This window comes from Amblyomma maculatum, chromosome 11, assembly GCF_055883805.1.
Source record: "Amblyomma maculatum isolate TAMU_Amacu chromosome 11, ASM5588380v1, whole genome shotgun sequence".
Classification (NCBI taxonomy): domain Eukaryota; kingdom Metazoa; phylum Arthropoda; class Arachnida; order Ixodida; family Ixodidae; genus Amblyomma; species Amblyomma maculatum.
In genome coordinates, this window is record NC_139354.1 from 110,013,382 (window position 1) to 110,030,891 (window position 17,510).

At 45.8% G+C, this 17,510-nt stretch overlaps 2 protein-coding genes across 6 annotated transcripts in view; one reads left to right on the forward strand and one right to left on the reverse strand.

Annotated features, from left to right (window-relative positions):
* LOC146174660 (BTB/POZ domain-containing protein 9-like) overlaps positions 1 to 15,562 on the reverse strand; it is a 66,476-nt gene extending 50,914 nt beyond the window's left edge. The window contains exons 1-4 of one of the 3 annotated variants that reach the window (XM_084583853.1): positions 15,346 to 15,562; positions 6,655 to 6,989; positions 4,059 to 4,419; positions 2,824 to 2,946 (exon numbers count right to left, since the gene is read on the reverse strand). In XM_084583853.1, the coding sequence (XP_084439979.1) occupies positions 2,824 to 2,946; positions 4,059 to 4,419; positions 6,655 to 6,965 (795 nt within the window). In that variant the 5' untranslated portion in view covers positions 6,966 to 6,989; positions 15,346 to 15,562. Of the gene's footprint in view, positions 1 to 2,823; positions 2,947 to 4,058; positions 4,420 to 6,654; positions 7,011 to 14,729; positions 15,295 to 15,345 lie in introns of those variants that run through there. The other 2 variants (XM_084583851.1, XM_084583852.1) reach the window with 2 other exon arrangements.
* Positions 15,563 to 15,728: 166 nt separating this feature from the next.
* The window catches only part of LOC146174661 (uncharacterized), a 61,234-nt gene continuing 59,452 nt past the window's right edge, over positions 15,729 to 17,510 (forward strand). The window contains exon 1 of one of the 3 annotated variants that reach the window (XM_084583855.1): positions 15,729 to 16,082. In XM_084583855.1, coding sequence (XP_084439981.1) covers positions 15,766 to 16,082 — 317 coding nt within the window. In that variant the 5' untranslated portion in view covers positions 15,729 to 15,765. Of the gene's footprint in view, positions 16,083 to 16,124; positions 16,567 to 17,510 lie in introns of those variants that run through there. The other 2 variants (XM_084583857.1, XM_084583856.1) reach the window with 2 other exon arrangements.

Here is a 17,510-nt window from a genome sequence, read left to right on the forward strand (position 1 = left end):
ATACCTGAAAGGCCTTCTAGTTTTCTGCGTTTTCCTCAATCGAAGCTTAATCTTGGCAACAAGAAGCTGATGACCGGTGCCACAATCGGCCCCAGGCCTTGTTTTTACTGCCTGTATAGCGCTTCTCCATCTCTGCCGGCAAATAATATAATCGATCTGATTCCTGTACAGACCGTCCGGTGAAGTCCATGTGTACAGGCGCCTCTTGTGCTGTTGAAAATGAGTATTCGCTATGGTCAGGTTGTTTTCTTGACAAAACTCTACTAGCCTCTGCCCAGCTTCATTTGGCTCACCAAGACCGAACTTGCCTGTAATTCCGGATATTTCTTCACTCCCTACCTTAGCATTCCAGTCTCCTATGAGAAAAACGACGTCTGATGATGGGGTGCGGTCTAAAAGGCATTGTAGGTCCGCGTAAAATCTCTCAACGTCAGCTTCTTCAGCAGTAGTGGTCGGTGCATAGACTTGGATAACTGTTATGTTGAAAGGGTGACCTTGGATCCGAAGTGAAATCATTCGGTCGTTCTTGGGGTTGTACCCTAGCACTGCTTTGCCCATTCTTCTGTTTACTATGAGAGCGACCCCATTCCTTCTCTTGGATTCGTGCCCAGAATAAAAGACATAATGGTCGCCGGAGTTAAATTCTCCCATTCCGGTCCACTTGAGCTCGCTGATACCCAAGATATCAATGTTCAATCTGTCCATTTCTCGCTTAACGGCATTCAGTTTACCTTGCGTCATAGATCTCACATTCCATGTTGCTATGTGATATATCTCCTTGCAACATTACATTACATTAGATATAATATGACAAGGACCACAAGCATAAGCACTCAAACCACTTCATATTGACTGTTTCAAATTTTAATATTTCCCATGAGCCATAAAGGAATGGAATAGCACAGGTCTACCAATTCTTAGCAGTACATCAATTGATAGCTTTGCTTCATTGCTTGCGAATCCTTTAGAAGACTCATTCCAAAACCCAACGTCACTTATTATTTCCTCAGAATTTGTGCTTGCAAATTTTAATTTTCTAATTTCAAAATGTTAAATATTACAAAAATGTATGCGTAAACACATCCTCTTTCGTGCTTTGTTAGCCTTTTATGCAAACTTACTGCTCACAAAAAGATGTTGCCCAACTTGGTACATTACAACGTGTTATACGTATGTACTAGTAACTAGACACTCTTATGTGTCCTTCCTGCAATAAAATCGGATAGGATTACTAGTATTTGTAAATAAATAAAATAAATAATGCAAGCCAATGATTACCGAGAAGGAAGAAGTTGTGACGAATGAAACTGTTCAAACAAATCGACGAACACAGTCATCTTTTTCAATTACTGTTTTTTTTTCATCCATAACATACTCAGAGGCATGTCGCTTGCTTACCTGGGAAACAACAAATTATTGCGCAGAGTTTCCAGCAGGAAGGTACGTAAAATGGTATGCAACAGAACTCCTTTGACTTCCCTTTCTTTGTTTCCTTACAGTTACATGATGGCATTAAAATGAGTCAAAAACAGCGACGCCATTTCACAAAGCATGAGTAACTGATATACTAGCTATCGTTAACTACCGTGGAGCAAATAACGTCAAACAAATTCGTTACAATCGGGCTTGCCATTCGAATTCGCATAACTGAAACCTTCACACGCAAAGTGAAGGCACCCCAATACTATAACCTGTTTCACTTTTCATCTTGGCCCCCACTTTGTTAGGCCAATCGCTTTGAGATAAGGTGCAAAGCATGCATTAGTAAGGCACCATACCCCAATGAATGCATTGATTGATTGAATACAACCCAGGCTTAAATTAGAAGACTGCAGTTAAGTCTGTTAGAGCGGAAAAGGCAACAGCTACTTTACAGGACTGTTCTCCCAAATCGCATTGTGCCTGTCATTGCTGTCATTATCATTACACTATCTGCAGTGTCATTGCTGCACTATTATCCTCATGCTAGACAACAATCATGATCAGTTTCTCATGAGGTCGGTGTGGTGTAGTGGTTTGTGCACTTGGCTGGGGATCAGAGGGATAGTGGTTTGATACCCAGTGGAGGCAGATTTTTTTAAGTGTGAGTCCATGCAGACATTTCTTGCGGCTGCTCCCTGTCTACACCACCGGATTGAATCCGCCAGAATTAACTAAAAATCACCATCCTTTGCAGCGACAAAGGATGGTGGTTCTTGCAGAGCATCTACCCTAACATAACTTATCAAAGTAAATTCGCAGGCACTTCCAGTTTTAGACTGATCCTTTACCCAAATGAAGCGAAATGGATGGCAACCGCTACTGCATATTCTGCTTGAATTGTCTGTATGTCGCGGTAAAGGATGGTGATTTTAGTTAATTCTGACGGATTCAAGCAAACCTCCGATTCTAATTTGTTATTACAGTAAAGGAACCAGTTATTACAACGCCATGCGTTAAATTTCTGTACAAATGAGGAACCTGCAAAGCTGAGAGAAGCATTCTATGTTGCAGGTAGAGACGCAACACTTGATATTGTTAAAAAATTGGGTGGGTGTACAACCTGAAATTCATCTGCTGTCTGTAAATTATTGGTGTTTATGCACTAAATTTCTTTAGGTACCTCTAAAATGCGGTACAACAGCAACTGGCATCTAAACTACCTTGTCCAGGCCAGAAAAGGATGCAGACTACAAAACTTACAGAATGTGTTCAACGAAACGGCAAAGAAATGTCATCAGTACTTGCTTATCAGACTGTTTCAGCACAGCCAGTGTGAATCATTGGCAGACAGCATAAAAAAACACAGCAAATTGCCGGGAAATGTAGTTATGGTCTCCTTACCTTGTCCAGGATGGGCCGGGACTCGACAGTGGGGTTATGGCTGGCCCAGGCACAGACGGCCCGGAAGATGTCTACCTCCGGTGCAAAGAATGAGTCGCGCCCAATCATCTCCTCCAGCACCGACTGCACACCGGGCAGGAAGCAGAAGGAAAGCACGCTCGCGAGCACTTCGAGGCAGGTGCACAAGTGATTTGGTGAACATCAGGAACCCTCCTCTAAACATAGTTACTTGCATGCACCTTGTTACCTAGTTCACGGAGTGCTTGTTTCAACCTCAAGACTGGCTCCTTCCGATTACAAATGGGCCATTTATATTGAAATTAAAGCTCATACGAGCTAGAAAAGTGAAAAAAAGAAAAAAAAAAGAAAATAAAGAAATGAAGAAATGTATGGGCCACCACACTCTGGTTTACTCACAGGCGTATTGATGTAAAGTGACGACAGATTTGAGTAGAAATTTTAAACCTCTATTTTCTTGGTAATGTGGATCAAACATTTGGCCCCTCTAGTAAATTTTCTGGCTATGCTTGACAATTCAGACTTTTTCACACCATTGTACATGCCCCATAGAACCCAGTGTATAAAATAAGCTAAAATTTCGAATTTCATGTAATTTTTATTTCCTTTTAAAGACTAATTTTGTGAAAGTTTTATATAGAGAATCGGAACTTGTTTTGCACTGTATCTTGGTTGTGCACTAGCCTAACTTGATGAAACTTAATAGAAAGTCTGCATTATGTGCAGTGATGCTGGATTAAGATGGCTTCCCAACAGTGGTTAATGCTTCTGCACCTGCTGGCATAACAACGAAGAAGGCGTAATAATCATGGTTTAAGTGGACTAACCGCGACATGGAGTTACGACAATTGGTCTGTACCACTTCCTGGACGACATGCCTTTTTGTTGACAACTATTGGTAGTGTGCAAAATGAATACTACACTGAGAATTCCACATATGACTGCAAGTGATCAAACACCAATGGATAAAGAATGGCAAACAATTTGTAGAATCGGTCGCTAAAATTTGGTTGGAGGGTTGGCATTCGCAGGACGGTGTAGTTCTGCTCATCATGGACGTGCACCAGAGCCCACATCTTATACATACGTATAAGGCTGTCCATAATTTTTCCCTCGTAAAATGGGGCATGCAGATAGGACATTAAAGATGTTGGCGACAAAGCGAAAACGAGACCTCACGCAGCTAGTGCCATGACCCAAGCGCGAATGGGACGCACAGGTGAAAGCTGCAGGAAGGCGTCGCTCTGAAGGATGGCCGGTGCGTGACGGTCGGCGAAGCGGCGGCAGGCCCTGGCCAGGGGTGCCAGTTGGTAGAGGCAGGCCCGGTCGTAGATGCGGCACACGTTGCGCACGCCCAGCACCCGCTCCAGGTAGCCTGAGACGCCAGACTCCAACTCAAGGAAGCCGTACTGGTGGGCCAGCTCGAGCACCTCGAGCACCACACATTCCTGCAGCCCTGACAGGCGCAACTGGCCCGTGTAGATGTAGCGCAGAAGAAGCTCAAAGGCCCGAAGCGGAGTGTCCTGCAGCTCCACCTCCTGCTGCTGGGACTCCCGCATGCCCCCAAACAGCAGTGCACTGCACCCAACCCATGCTTCCTCAGATCAGTAATGGGAGAAAAGTACAAAACAGCTGAATTTCACCAATAGCCACCTAGAGGGCAGAAACACTGAGCCGAGGGTACAACTCAAGCTAACAACAATGCAGAGTAGTATAAAAGGGTCAAAGGTAGGTGTAACATCAAGAGACAGGAAGCGTGCAGAGTGGGTCAGGGAACAAATGCAAGTTAATGACGTCCTGGTTAAAATCAACAAGAAGAAATGGGCATGGACAAGGTATGCGATGAGAAGGCGAGGTAACCAATGGTCATGGAGGGTAACTGACTGGGTTCCAAGGGAAGGCAGGTGGGCAGGTAAGATTAAAAAGTTCGCGAGGATTCTGCTGAGCCTGAGAATGCATGTTAAATTCCCGTTTTAATGAAGACAAAATGTGAGGCATTCATGTACTACTATTACTACTAATAGTAGACTACTACTACTACTACTACTACTACCAGCAGCAGACTAAGTACTACTACTAGTAGTAGACTACTAATAATAGACTATTATTAGTAGACTACTAATACTATTACCATTACTATTACTACTACTACCACCCCTACCACCACTAACTACTACTAACTACTGTGCACTATGTATTCTCCACATCCCTGCTAAAATTGAGAAGAAATGGGCATGGGCCCATATAGTGTGACGGAAAGATAACCAGTGGACCTTCAGGGTAACAGGGTGGATTCTAGGAGCAGATAGGCTGTTAATAGCTATGATAGCAACTCAGGTGTGCAGATGAAGATAGTAAGAATAAACCTAACTGCAGCTGGCACAGGACAGGGCTAAAGGAAGATCAAAAGGGGAAGGGGGCTTTTATCAACCAGCTATCAAGGGGCCCTTTATCAACCAGCTATGAAACACGTAACTTTATTGCTTTGTTTCTCATGAGAGATGATACCAGATTTATTTAAAAAGCTTCTGGCAGCACAGAATTGACTGTATGTTGATCAAAATTGTTGTACACAGTTGCCATGCCTTATCTTGAAAGTTCTTTGCCAGCATTAAATTGAGTGCAATCAAGAGTGGCAGGCAATTCCGTTCTTTGACAACTGTACAATATGTCTGTTGCTACCACGGCCACTGAACTGTTCATTTTTTTGCAGGCACAAGTCAGCCTAAGGCATCCCAGATTAGAGCTCTTTACAGGAATGCTTCAGTGTCTTTATTTGTGCTCCATGGCATTGTTAACACCATGTGACAAGAGGTCATATTTACAGGCCCTGACAAGCTTTGTGCAAGAAATCACAGATTGAAAAAAATGATGGGTGATTTAGCGTAGTTAGGCCAAATGCCCTGGCACTTCATTTCCACTTTGGTTTCAGGTCACACATACTCTTTATGACAGAGTGATAAACTAGTACACTTTACATGACAGAGCACTCGACGGAGTCGACCCAGATATTAAGGTGCCCCATAAAACCCTGCCTACATAACCTAAGGGCAGCGCATCTGATTGGGGATCCAAGGGTCCCAAAGGGGTTCTATTCACACCTCAAAGGTACTGCCAAATTGACAGCTCTTGTCAATCTGGCCATGACATGTGGTCCCATGACGTCACACAAGCCACTGGCATGGACATGAGCGCGTTGCACAAGCACTCTTGCTGCATGATCCTGGAGGTTTAAGTAATTACATTATGAATAAATGGCCGAGTGGAAGCTGTAGTGCTAGTGCACTAAAAGCCAGAATGCACATCGTGTAAGCTACCACGCTCTCCTGAGGCAAAATTAGAAGATGCATAAATACTATACTGGAGATAATTGACGGATTTGTCTCAGCCATGCCAGTTATATATGGCGAAGGATTGTGTTGATCCAGGACGGGTATGATACTGAAGGAATGGAACACTTGAGAGCTCACAGAATGCGACACACGTGTGAGGAGCCTGTTTTTAATGACATTTGAAAATAAAAGATCCAGGAGAAGTGCATTACTTGCATAAGGGCACAGTGACTGCGGCAGAGGTGTTTATCTGGGAAAAGCCACAAAGTAGTGTCAATTACACTACTTTTTTTTTAGCCCACAGTGACTTACCCTTAAAGGTTGAGCTTAAGTGTCTTCAATAATGTAGAGCCCTACCCTGATAGGAAGTGATAGGGAAATAATGTAGAAAGCAAAAGAAGCTTCTGCTTCCGTCCAGGTTTAACCAGAGCTCAACCACAGCAAATATTTTCTTGTCACGTGGAAGTGTGGCGCCCCTTACCGGAAATAGCTGCTGCAGGAGGCCAGCACCAGCCGGTGTGCTGGCAGGCGAACATCCTCGACAACCAGCGTGACGTCGCTGTATTCGGGCTGCAGGCAGAGGCGCCCAATGTGCTCGGCCAGCCAGCCCACATGGTTCAGCTCCCCATAGGAGGACTCCCCGCCGGCATTGTTAGCACCGGCACCATCGCTACCCGCACGACCACCACCAAGCAGCCGCTCTTCTGTGGGGCTGGAGGGGCGTCCGCCCCGTGACCCTCCACCTAGGGATGCTGGCAACCCGCCCCCATCGGGGCAGTGGCTGTCTCCCATTGGTCGATTGACTGCCAATCACACCTGGGCAAGGAAAACCTGCGGCTGGGAGGGAAGACCGAGCTTTAGCCTGGAATTCTCAAAGAGCACACAAATCAGTCAGGATTAAGATTTCACAATGCAGGTAAGAGTGCTCCAATGCTCCATTATTTTCCTTTTGGCTCAAAAGGGCTTGAAGAAAAGATAAGGAAGGGCTCACTGACAATGACCCTATCTGGACATCACTACAACCAAAAATGTCAACTACAACGTTGCGGAAGATGGCTTCTTATGGCTTTGTCATCGCGGTAACAGGCTTTTCCTAAAGCTGACAACTCTCTTCCATGGTTGAAACCACGTGGGCGCCTCGCAAAAATAGGATGAGAAATAGAGACCAGGAGCAGGCAGGTGAAGGAGACATTCCTTCGTCACCATGTACCGCCAACTGTTGTGCTTTTCTCCTGAGCCTGTTCCCCGAGCGCACCTCTCTCTCCATCAGCAGGCGTCCTACAATAGCGAGAAGTGACTGCCAAGGTCATTAAATTCTCTCGTGCCTAACTTTGGCTGCATAGCCCCAAGTAGCTGTTCACGTGTGCAGGTCGTGAAATTCTTTGATGCAAAGTAGTAACCAGTGCCTCTGTTGGTACTTTTTGTGTAATTTGCTTTGTAGTGCCTTTGCGTAAAGCAAACATGTTGGATTGATTAATTTATCTTTATACAATCGTTAAACGCTCACTTGTTGAAGTCATATCCGCTGCAAAGAACCACTACTGTGTGACGACACTGGTTGTACCATGATTTTGGTTCTCGAGTAAATTAAAACATTAGATACCTTGGTAATCTGCGATAATAGCATTACCATAATGCAACAATTGCAACCGACAAGCATAATAATGCATTCGTTATGCAGCTTATGCTGCAGGAACCCTTTAACCGTGCATGCTTTCATTTATTACCCCTTTTAATTTTCTTTTTACATATTCCTGTATGCCCTGAGACAATAAACAACATTATTAAAAAAAAAGGTGCTTGGTGCAAACATTTCAGTCAGCTGCTTTTCAAGACGATTTAAAATGTTGACATTCTGCTTCCAAGGGCAATAATTTTAAAAATAGCTAAATTAATTTACTTCTGAACACAAAAATATACTGCGGAGTAGGTTATGCAACTCCCAACAGCCTTCAGTTGCATTCACCGAGCTAGAACTTTCACCTTATTTGGTTACATTTCTCTTGGATACATGGTTTATCACTTGTTTCACAGACCACAACAAACAGAAATTTAGTTGTGCCTTGTGCATCATAAGAGGAAAGCGTAGCAGGGGGCGGCAGAAAGTTAGGTGGGCGGATGAGGTTAAGAAGTTCGCAGGGGTCAAGTGGATGAAGCTAGCACAGAACCGGGGAGAAATATGGGAGAGGCCTTCGCCCTGCAGTGGGTATAGTCAGGCTGATGATGATGATTATGTGCATCAAGCCGATTGCCTTGTATGCTTGCTGGACATAGCATATTCGCAGCTGATAAATGTTGTTTGCTTCAGAATAAAACCAGCTACTAGACAGTGCTTGCAGCATGTACCGTCTTTGCCAAAAGTAACCAGGCTGCATGTTTTGCTTCTCGCTTGTAAAGCCAATAAGTATTCTCAGAGGATCACAACTTGCTAAGAAATGAAAACAGGAGCTCGCCTTACTTTGCAGAGATTTACAGTTCCAGAAGTGGTACAAATTCTCTACTACTCGTCTGAGAAGCGGAATACGCAGCCTGGTTACTTTTGGCAAAGACGCTAATTTTTGTTCTTCATCGAGTAGTCTTATTACCACTGCTTTCCCTTCGAAACGAGCTGCAACATCCTGAGTGGAAGGTACTGTGTGGACCGATGCTGTGGAAGTTAATGGTAGCGCAGCCTAGCCTCGGGGATCAACGCATGCACGCACGCAAATGCACGCGCGCTCGCTCGCTCGCGCGCTCGCTCGCTCGCACACACACACACACACACACACACACACACACACACACACACACACACACACACACACACACACACACACACACACACACACACACACACACACACACACACACACACACACACACACACACACACACACACACACACACACACACTATTACTGTGGTTTAAACCTGCTAAGCCCAGACAAAGCAAAAGCTTTGTTAAGCTTGGTTACGTTTCTTGTTACTCATCGTTTCTTGTTACTCACAGTCATCATTATCAGCTGAATGCATCGTCATTGTCATTGCTATTTTCACCATCATTATCATTGCTAGCATCACCATCATCATTATCAATAACTGCATTGTCATTGCCATCCTACTATTATCCTCAAGCTAGACAAGAATTACGATTTTTCCCAGGAGCCCAGTGTGAAGTGATGGTTTGTGTGCTCAGCTGTGGACTGGAGAGATAGTGGTTCGATTCCCGACGAAGACAGTCAGTACTTTTCTGTCAGCACGGTCTTTGCTTATAGCCACACTTTGTCCTCTGGCTCATTGAAGGTCAAAAATGAGCTGTCGCTGGCCTTGGCCCGAGATGGGGTAGTGAAGCTTTCGCTTCAAAAAAAGTCTCCATGTCAGCGTGGTTTGCCAGTGAAGATGGTCCCTGAAGGCAATAACTGTACTTCACTCACTGGCATCTCCTTAGCTCCATTTTCAGTGAATGTACTGTCTGATCAGTATCAATCTCATCAACACGTTGATACAAGCAGGCTTCAATATGTGTTCCCTTCAGTGCACCAGGCCTTTGATACTGCTGGCTGCAGCTGTCGAAGTACACTGTAGGCTCTGGAAGTTTTCAGGGTTTGAATGTGCTCCCTGCACCTGGGCAATGAGAGAGGCACATTTATGCCTCCAGATTAATCCCGTTAACAAGCTGGAGATCATCAGGATGTGCTGGCATCGCACTGCACACAGAAATTTTAACAATAGTGTTAAGCTGCACTGTTGGCGTTGCGAACAAAAAGCATGGGCTTGACTATGGTATTTGGCAGGTGACATGATCAGGTACTGGATAGTCGGCGGGTTGTGTGGCAACACGAGACCGCATGATATAGCAGGAGCTGCGAACACTGGCTTCTACTTTGAGACGGGAATTAATCGCTCCGGGGCTCTTGGGCGAGGAGTCGGACACGCTACTCCTAGGCCATGCAGGCACATCTGTACGGTTTGGTTAAAGCAGGGCTTATTAGGCATCAGTGGTAGGTGGTCTTTTAAATATCTGAGTAGCTTAGGACTGCATGCCAATAAATCTGCCCAGTATAATAGCAGAACAAAATAAGGCGTCACTGATTAAACAAGTAGCAAAGTGCATGTACGCGAAGGAGGATCCACAAGACGACTCGTAGATGGGCCCATTAACACTCTGATCTCATGCCCTTAAAGATGGAGCTAAAGTGTGCCTCCAATTATTTGCATCTGAAAACAAGCTGGTCAGGATTTGATCACCTGACCTCATGCAAAGCCGCGTTCAGACTACCTGCGCAACGTACGCACCGTTCATAAGGATCGTAAGTGCAAAAAGCGTAATTTGTCTGTTCAGACTGCTGTCAAATTGAGCGTAAGATAAGCAACACCCGCAGCCAGCGTGGGCATGAATGTCGGAGAACCTGCAACTTTTACGACTAGCACAGATATGTCTGTTACTGTGCGACCAATGAACACAGCCATTTCGGTTTTCCCTTTCCGGTCCTCCCAGATTTTGTGCACAAACCAGCTGGTATAGGCGACATCATCCAACGCTCATACGCTGCTGCAGTGTCTCAGCTTGCCGGTGTTATTTGTATTGTGTCAGTGATTGTGTCTGCCCGCAGCTTGATCATGTGCAGTGTGGAATCTTCTTCGCTGTGGAATTATCAGCCTCTTAGATAAAAAAAAAATTCGGCAGAGGCCGGCTCTCTACTACCAGTAGCTGAAATCGCAGAGAGAGGTGCAAAACGATGCCTGGCTGCAAATTGCCAGTGCGCCGAGTCAAAGCAGTAAGCGGTTTTCCAATCTCTTTTTTCATGTGCGAACAAGCTCTCAACAAGCAAGTGCTTGCTCTAGTTTAGAAAAGTGAGGTTATAGAGGCGGGAGATGCCCGCTTCATCCCAGCGCATTCTCGCAGCCCATTGGCTCCACTGAGAAGTGAGGGAACAATTGGCCTGCAGCGAAAGACCGATGCGGGGCGACGTTGCGGTTGGGTCTCAGAACGGAGCTGGCGCGGACCCATCGAAGTTTGGAAGAAGCTCACCATAAAAGAGAAAAAGAAAACAGCGTCTTCTGAGGGGGGACGAGGTTCCGCAGACGATTCCGTGTGTCGCGCTCACCCTGGCTCATTGTTTGGAGCCAATAGTATGACCTTTTGAGTCACCGCCCCGAATCGTCTCCAAGATCGTTCCGGGGCACTGGTGAACTGGATATTGCAAGTAGGAATCCAGGCGGACCGCACGCTGGAACTACGTGTGAGAGGTGGGTTGTTGGAAAAAAAGAGCTGCCTCGCTCCTTTGACCGAGTGTTGCACTGTGGCGGCCATCAGCACGGGACGGAAGCTGGCGTGCAAGACCACTGTTGGACGATGCGGACAGACATGCGCTATCGGAGAAGATTTGACAAACCAAAATTCTTCTATTATTCTTCCGTCTGCGTAGGTTGAGTGCACACACGAGGCTAAGCTCATTCTGAGCTTGAAGAGCCTCGATCTCCACTATCAGCTGCTTGCTCACCGGCGCCATGTTGAGAAAAGCGAGACCCAGTTGGCCCAGAGCGGTGATTGGCTAGTCGTAAAGAACTTATCTTATCGAACGGCCCAGTGTGAACATGCGTGGTCGCAAGCTACGAGAGTTCCAGTAGCTATGAGCACTGTGATAAATAAGACACGACGGATAAGACTGTAGCTGAACGTGGCTTAACACTGCAGAATGCCTACTGCTGTCACACGGCCATGGCTGAACTCCTTTTAACTCCCTTCAACCAGGGTAGTCTTTACCTGATGGAGATACGTGGCATGTGACACGGCAGTCCTTTCGGAAAGGAAGTTTAAGGAACTTCCTAGCGTAAGGAGTTGCAATCATCTCCCTCAAGCAGGCAAAGAGAGTACTCTGGTTCCCCATGGGCTTCAATGCAAGTTTAAAAAGAAAAACACATATGCATTAATTTTGTGTTTATAACTAATTTTAATACTGTAGCACAAAGCAAAGCATGGAAAAGAGTAAACGTGCAAATATCCAAGCATGCATGGAAGAATTTTGCAGGCACATTGTGGCCAGCAGAACGGACAAACCCGCTATGCTAGTAAAAGTAACAGCGCATTCCTTTTAGATGAATGAAGAATCCATTTATATATTAAATTTTTTCAAACTGTTGAAAAGAAAGCAGTTAAGAGATTTTTTACATGTTTTTAACTTATTTTATATGCATACACGAAACGAACAGCGCCTAATGGGACCCCGACAGCGTCTCTGAGAAGTTCGTTCTTAGCTGTGTGACGCGGCGACAACTCCCTTGGGGCTGAACTTCCTCCGTGGTCGTTTATAGAAAAGAAGTTCGAGGGAGTTGGGACTTGCCCGTGTGACAGATGTATTAGTCATGGACCTGATGCATTAGATACCACATTACACCTAGCTGGGCAGAGGCGTAAACATTATGGGTTGCTTGCCATTTGTTAATGCTAAAGGAACACTGAGACCGTATAAGCAGGGCTAGAGCAACTGTGTAACCTGCGTAATGATGATGACAGCAGAAATCAGCAATATGAAGAAGCTAGCGCTTTGAAAAGGTGATGAACTGATGATGAGCTGGCATAGTAGGGGGTTAGGAAGGGGAGGGATACGGGAGAGGCCTGTGTCCTGTAGTCAGGTTGATGATGATGATAATAACAACAATGATTGATTCACTGGAAAAGAAAGGCGCAGTATCTGCCACACTTGTTTCCGTGGTCACCTGAACCACGTCGTAGAGGAAGGGGGAAGATGGGATTGAAAGATAAGCCATAGCGGAGGCCATGGAGTAATTTCGACCACCTGAGGATCCTTAACGTGCTCTGGCATCGCACAGCACACGGACAGACGCCTCTTTGTTTCGCTTCCATTGAAATGTAGCTGCCAGTGGTCGGGATCAAAACTGGGTAGTCCGGCAGAGTAGTCGGGTGTCAAGTTGGTGGTGATAGAATATTGCATTCTAAAAATGAAAAGGCTGCCTCCACAGAAAGCAAGCTTATATAACCTTGAAGCGGGCAAAAACATGGACACGAAATCTGGATGCAAAAAGTGAAGCCATGACTGTATATGAGAACCTTAGTGCTATGTAGCAGAGTTATCCACAGGAAAAGTGTAACAGATACTGTGGCTTTCTTTTTCAGCCAACCAATTAATGACACGAAAGCATTAATAGGCTATGTAAGAGAGTCGCATGGGTGTGACCTTGTTGGAGCTTTGAAGGAGGAACTAATTGGTATATCGAAAAAAAGAATGGTATCATCGGATAGAACATCAAGGAAAGGCATGCACATGACAAAATGGTTGTTGTGGGTTAATTAGGCAATTAATTAGAGCCAATTAAGTAATAGGGAGCCAAGATGGCCTCCAGCCAACTTCCGGTTTTGGTTCTCAGCATCCGATCATGTGTCTTAGTGGAACGCCCCTTGTCTTTCTTTAAACACATCAAAGTTCATCAGCGTTCTATAACTGTTTTACAGAAAAGGAAAAGCGCAGTACCTACACTGAAAGTTCCTTGGAAAGGTCAAAGGTCAAATCTGCTCATATCCACATAGCCTTCACTGTGGAATTAGTCGTTCCTATGTAGGCGCAAATAGCACTATGGGTACCACGGCTGCAAAACTTGATTGTTTTGAGCTGCCGTCGCTGCAGACGAGGAATGAATGATTAACCCTTGCCAAATCAAGTGTGTACTTCGATTAAAGTTGCCATTAAATGTCAAATGTGTGTGGAGTTCAAGATAATTTTTCTTCAACGTGCCCCATTAGACAATGGTTGGATGAGTTCTTTTGCCGATACTACCAACACAAGAGTACGACCCTGAGGCATCTCAATTTCACACATTTAGGGGCGGCGTCAGTAGGATGCATTGCTGGGCAGGTTGTCGCAAGTAGAATCAGCAAGGTGGGATGCCCATTTGATACAATCAGGAGGCAGAAAGGACAGTGCAACTCTTCATCTGAATTTTGTTTTAAGCAAAGACTGCACAGGTGGCACAGACAGCTGTCAAAACATGCAAAAAATAAACAGCACCAATAAGAAAATCATATAGGTGCAGTGTCAAGAAAATTCGCTTCATTGTCGCACTGCTGGAAGGATGTGCTGCCGATGCAGCCTGTTTCTTTCATTTAAACAAAAGACGTTTGAAATATCACTATGTCAAGCTACTGCACATACACAAGAATGAAACTGCAGGGCAACTTATTAACGTTACCCATCTGCATACATGCAATTTTTGCAATAGCAATTGATTTCCTATCAGTCATGTTCATTTTGTATATTTTGCTCCGTGACCTTTCGCCGCCTGCACATCCTTCGTTATGTACGCTTTGGCGCGCTTAGTAAATATTTTATCGAAAGCTTACCTGCCTGTCTCGCGACAGCTTGAAATGTACTTCATCTCAATTATTCCGGATAAAGATATGGCCTGTCCAACAGGTCATCAGCAAGCGTAGTAGTTTCTACACCCAAATATATTTCTAATGGAGAACGTAGTCGGCATTATTACCACTTTACTCAGAAGAGAAGTAACTGGCCCTCAGACCAAAATTCGTTGAAAGAGTCACTGCCTGATGCAACCCACCTTTGTGGAAGTTTCGGTTGATGTGTCCCGGCGATGGGCTTTGAAGAAGTGGAGAGTCTCGACAACCACTGTGCTTCTCTTTTTTTCCGAGGGACGCGAAAAAGGCCAAGCATTTGGAGATTAACACCCCATTTGGAGGACGGACAGATGGGGCACTGATAGCCGCCGCCAGAGCTGAGTCAACCCCGCCTCTTTTCCTTGCGTGCAGACAACGCTATCACGCCATTCGGACTAAGGGAAGAAAGCACTCACAAATCAGACACATATATTTATCACTTTCAGCACGCCAAACAAGAAAAAAAAAATCATCCAAGCGTGTCACGTATTCGGCGGCCACACATAAATGGATGCTAGACTGAAAAGAATGTTTTGCTGTCAGCGCGTCACCAACTGCTTTGTGGTACCAACAGCTGGGCGTCGAAACGAGAGCGGACGTGACCAAGTAGCTAAAGGCCGTCGCTGCCTGAGGAATGCGACGGTCCCGAAACTTCCCTGTTGCGCCGGCGGCGTTAAAGCGACACGGTGACACCGACCCACACTTGTCAAAGGATCAAAACATGGCTCCAAGTTCCGCGTCAGAGGAAACGACAGCTCGAAGAGATATTCTGACACTCACCATGCAAACTGCCGACGCGGCAGCAGAAGTAAGGCGGCGCACAAATGGCCAAATCCTGCGACCGTTACCAGAACCAACACGATAAGAGCCAAAGTTATAAACCTGTGGCTCAGAACACCTAATCCAAGATTTGCATGAATGCGAATGATATAAACATATAAATACAAAATAACTTGTCGGCTGGATCGAGTTGGCTGATTTGCGATTTGCAATACACAAAACTGCAGCAGCATTTTTTGTTGGTTTGCTTACAAAGACAATTAAAATGCAACAAAACAAATATGAAACATAACAAAATAAAAAAAACTTTGTTGTAAAAATAAAATGTTTGTAACTTTTATTTTTTGAATTTTCCGCCCAAAGAACTTGCTTGTAGTGTGTATCCATACCAAAGCCAGCGACTGCCAATCAGAGAACATTATGGCGGCGGAGGATGGCTCGTCTCCGGCCTCGCCACCTTCGGTGCCCGAGATCGGCACGCGCAAACTGGGGCCACGCGTGTCTCCACGGCAAATGGAGATTCTGGTGGACTTTCTGACCTTAAACCCGTTTCTGGCGAATACCTCAAAGAAGAGCAAGGAAGTTGAGCCGTGGGTGCGCGAGCGACTTTGGGAAGAGGTGGCCGGCAAGCTGAACGCCAAGGGACCTGCTGTCAAGTCCCGTTCTTCCTGGCGAAAGTTCTGGTCCAGCCGATCGACTCAGATCAAGAGGACTGTCGCGCGTGTCGCCAAGATGAGGTGAGGCTCCGCGGTACCCACGCGATCGCTCGTTCCCCTGCGCGTCCTCAAGTGCTTTTGAAATTGCCTCCTCGGGGCCTCTCGCGGTCCTTCACGGGACCGACTATGGCGGGTCGCATTCGTTTCTGATGGAGGCCCGTGCTAGTCGAAGTTTATTGCGTTTCGCAGCCCCCATTATTGTGGTTGTAGCTCGGTCTCTGCCGAATCTCATTATCATGAAGCCTTCGTCGCAGATGCAATCTTGTCCGCCGCTCGTTGGTCGACACGCCCCTGGCGTCACTGGGGCTGACTGACGTCAGTCGTCGTGCGGCCAATAGAAGCTTTGCAGTGTGGCCAGAAACTGGCTGTTGCCCGAATGTGGGAATGCGGGTGGGAGCCGTCGTCGCGTTGTTGTAGTTTGGTTCTTGGTCGCTGCAAGAGGCAACAGTCGTGCCGAAATCCGCAGGAGTCATATGTCCCGCAATCGCTTTGTTTACGTGGCGTGGTAAGTGCGGGAATTTCAAATGCGGTTCTACGTTCAGAAGGCCATGCGAAAGCTTCCTCGCATAAATTTCAATTATAGGGAGCCAGATGTCAAGTGGTCACGGCGCTTCAGCGAATTCTTCCAGCTGTGAATAAAAGCTGCATGCTTGAGCATCAAGGATTGTATCGTCCGAGGCGGTTGTATGAAGAGAGCAGAGATTCAGCTTTCGACCAGAGGTGCTATCATATCACAAAAACTCACAAATCTCTGATCGGCTAGCTCTGATCTGGTCAGTCGATTCCAATCGGCGAGAAGGCTGACTGACAGATTTGTGTAAGCTTCTGTGATGTTATCGTAGCGTGATTACGTTCAAACCTGTCAATCAACCCTCGCTCGCATTGGTCGACAGGTCCGCCGGTCAGAATCGACCAATAGCAGTGGGGCTAGTCGATCGGCTTGCGACAGTTTTCATATATGATCGTGGTGTAATTCGGCTGATACAAAGAGCCAGTTATCAAGTACTCTTGTGCATAAATAAGCACATAGCCTGTCCATGACGTCCATGAAAACGAAACAGAAACCAAAACCAATGTCATGCTGCTATGGTACATTCTTGCAGGTGGCTTCAGGGCAATTCAGTAAACTGTTGATATCAGAGAGTAGGTTTGCAAAACGTACTACCCCTGCATGTCTGATCAGGAAACTGTCTAGCCTTTGAGAAGCAGTATTCATATTTGTGGTCGAAACTGTGAGCATGAATAGTGCTTTTTCCTAGTTAATAAAGGTGGAACTACAGCACAACATGAAAACACGCACAAGGGAGGCAACGCGACGCGAGCCTTGTGTCCTATTGCCTCCCTTGTGCGTGTCTTCATGTTAGGCTGTAGTTTTATCTTTAATATGCACCGACTAGTTCAGATTCAGACCCCCCCCCCCCCCCCTAGTTATTACATTGGTGTTCTGTA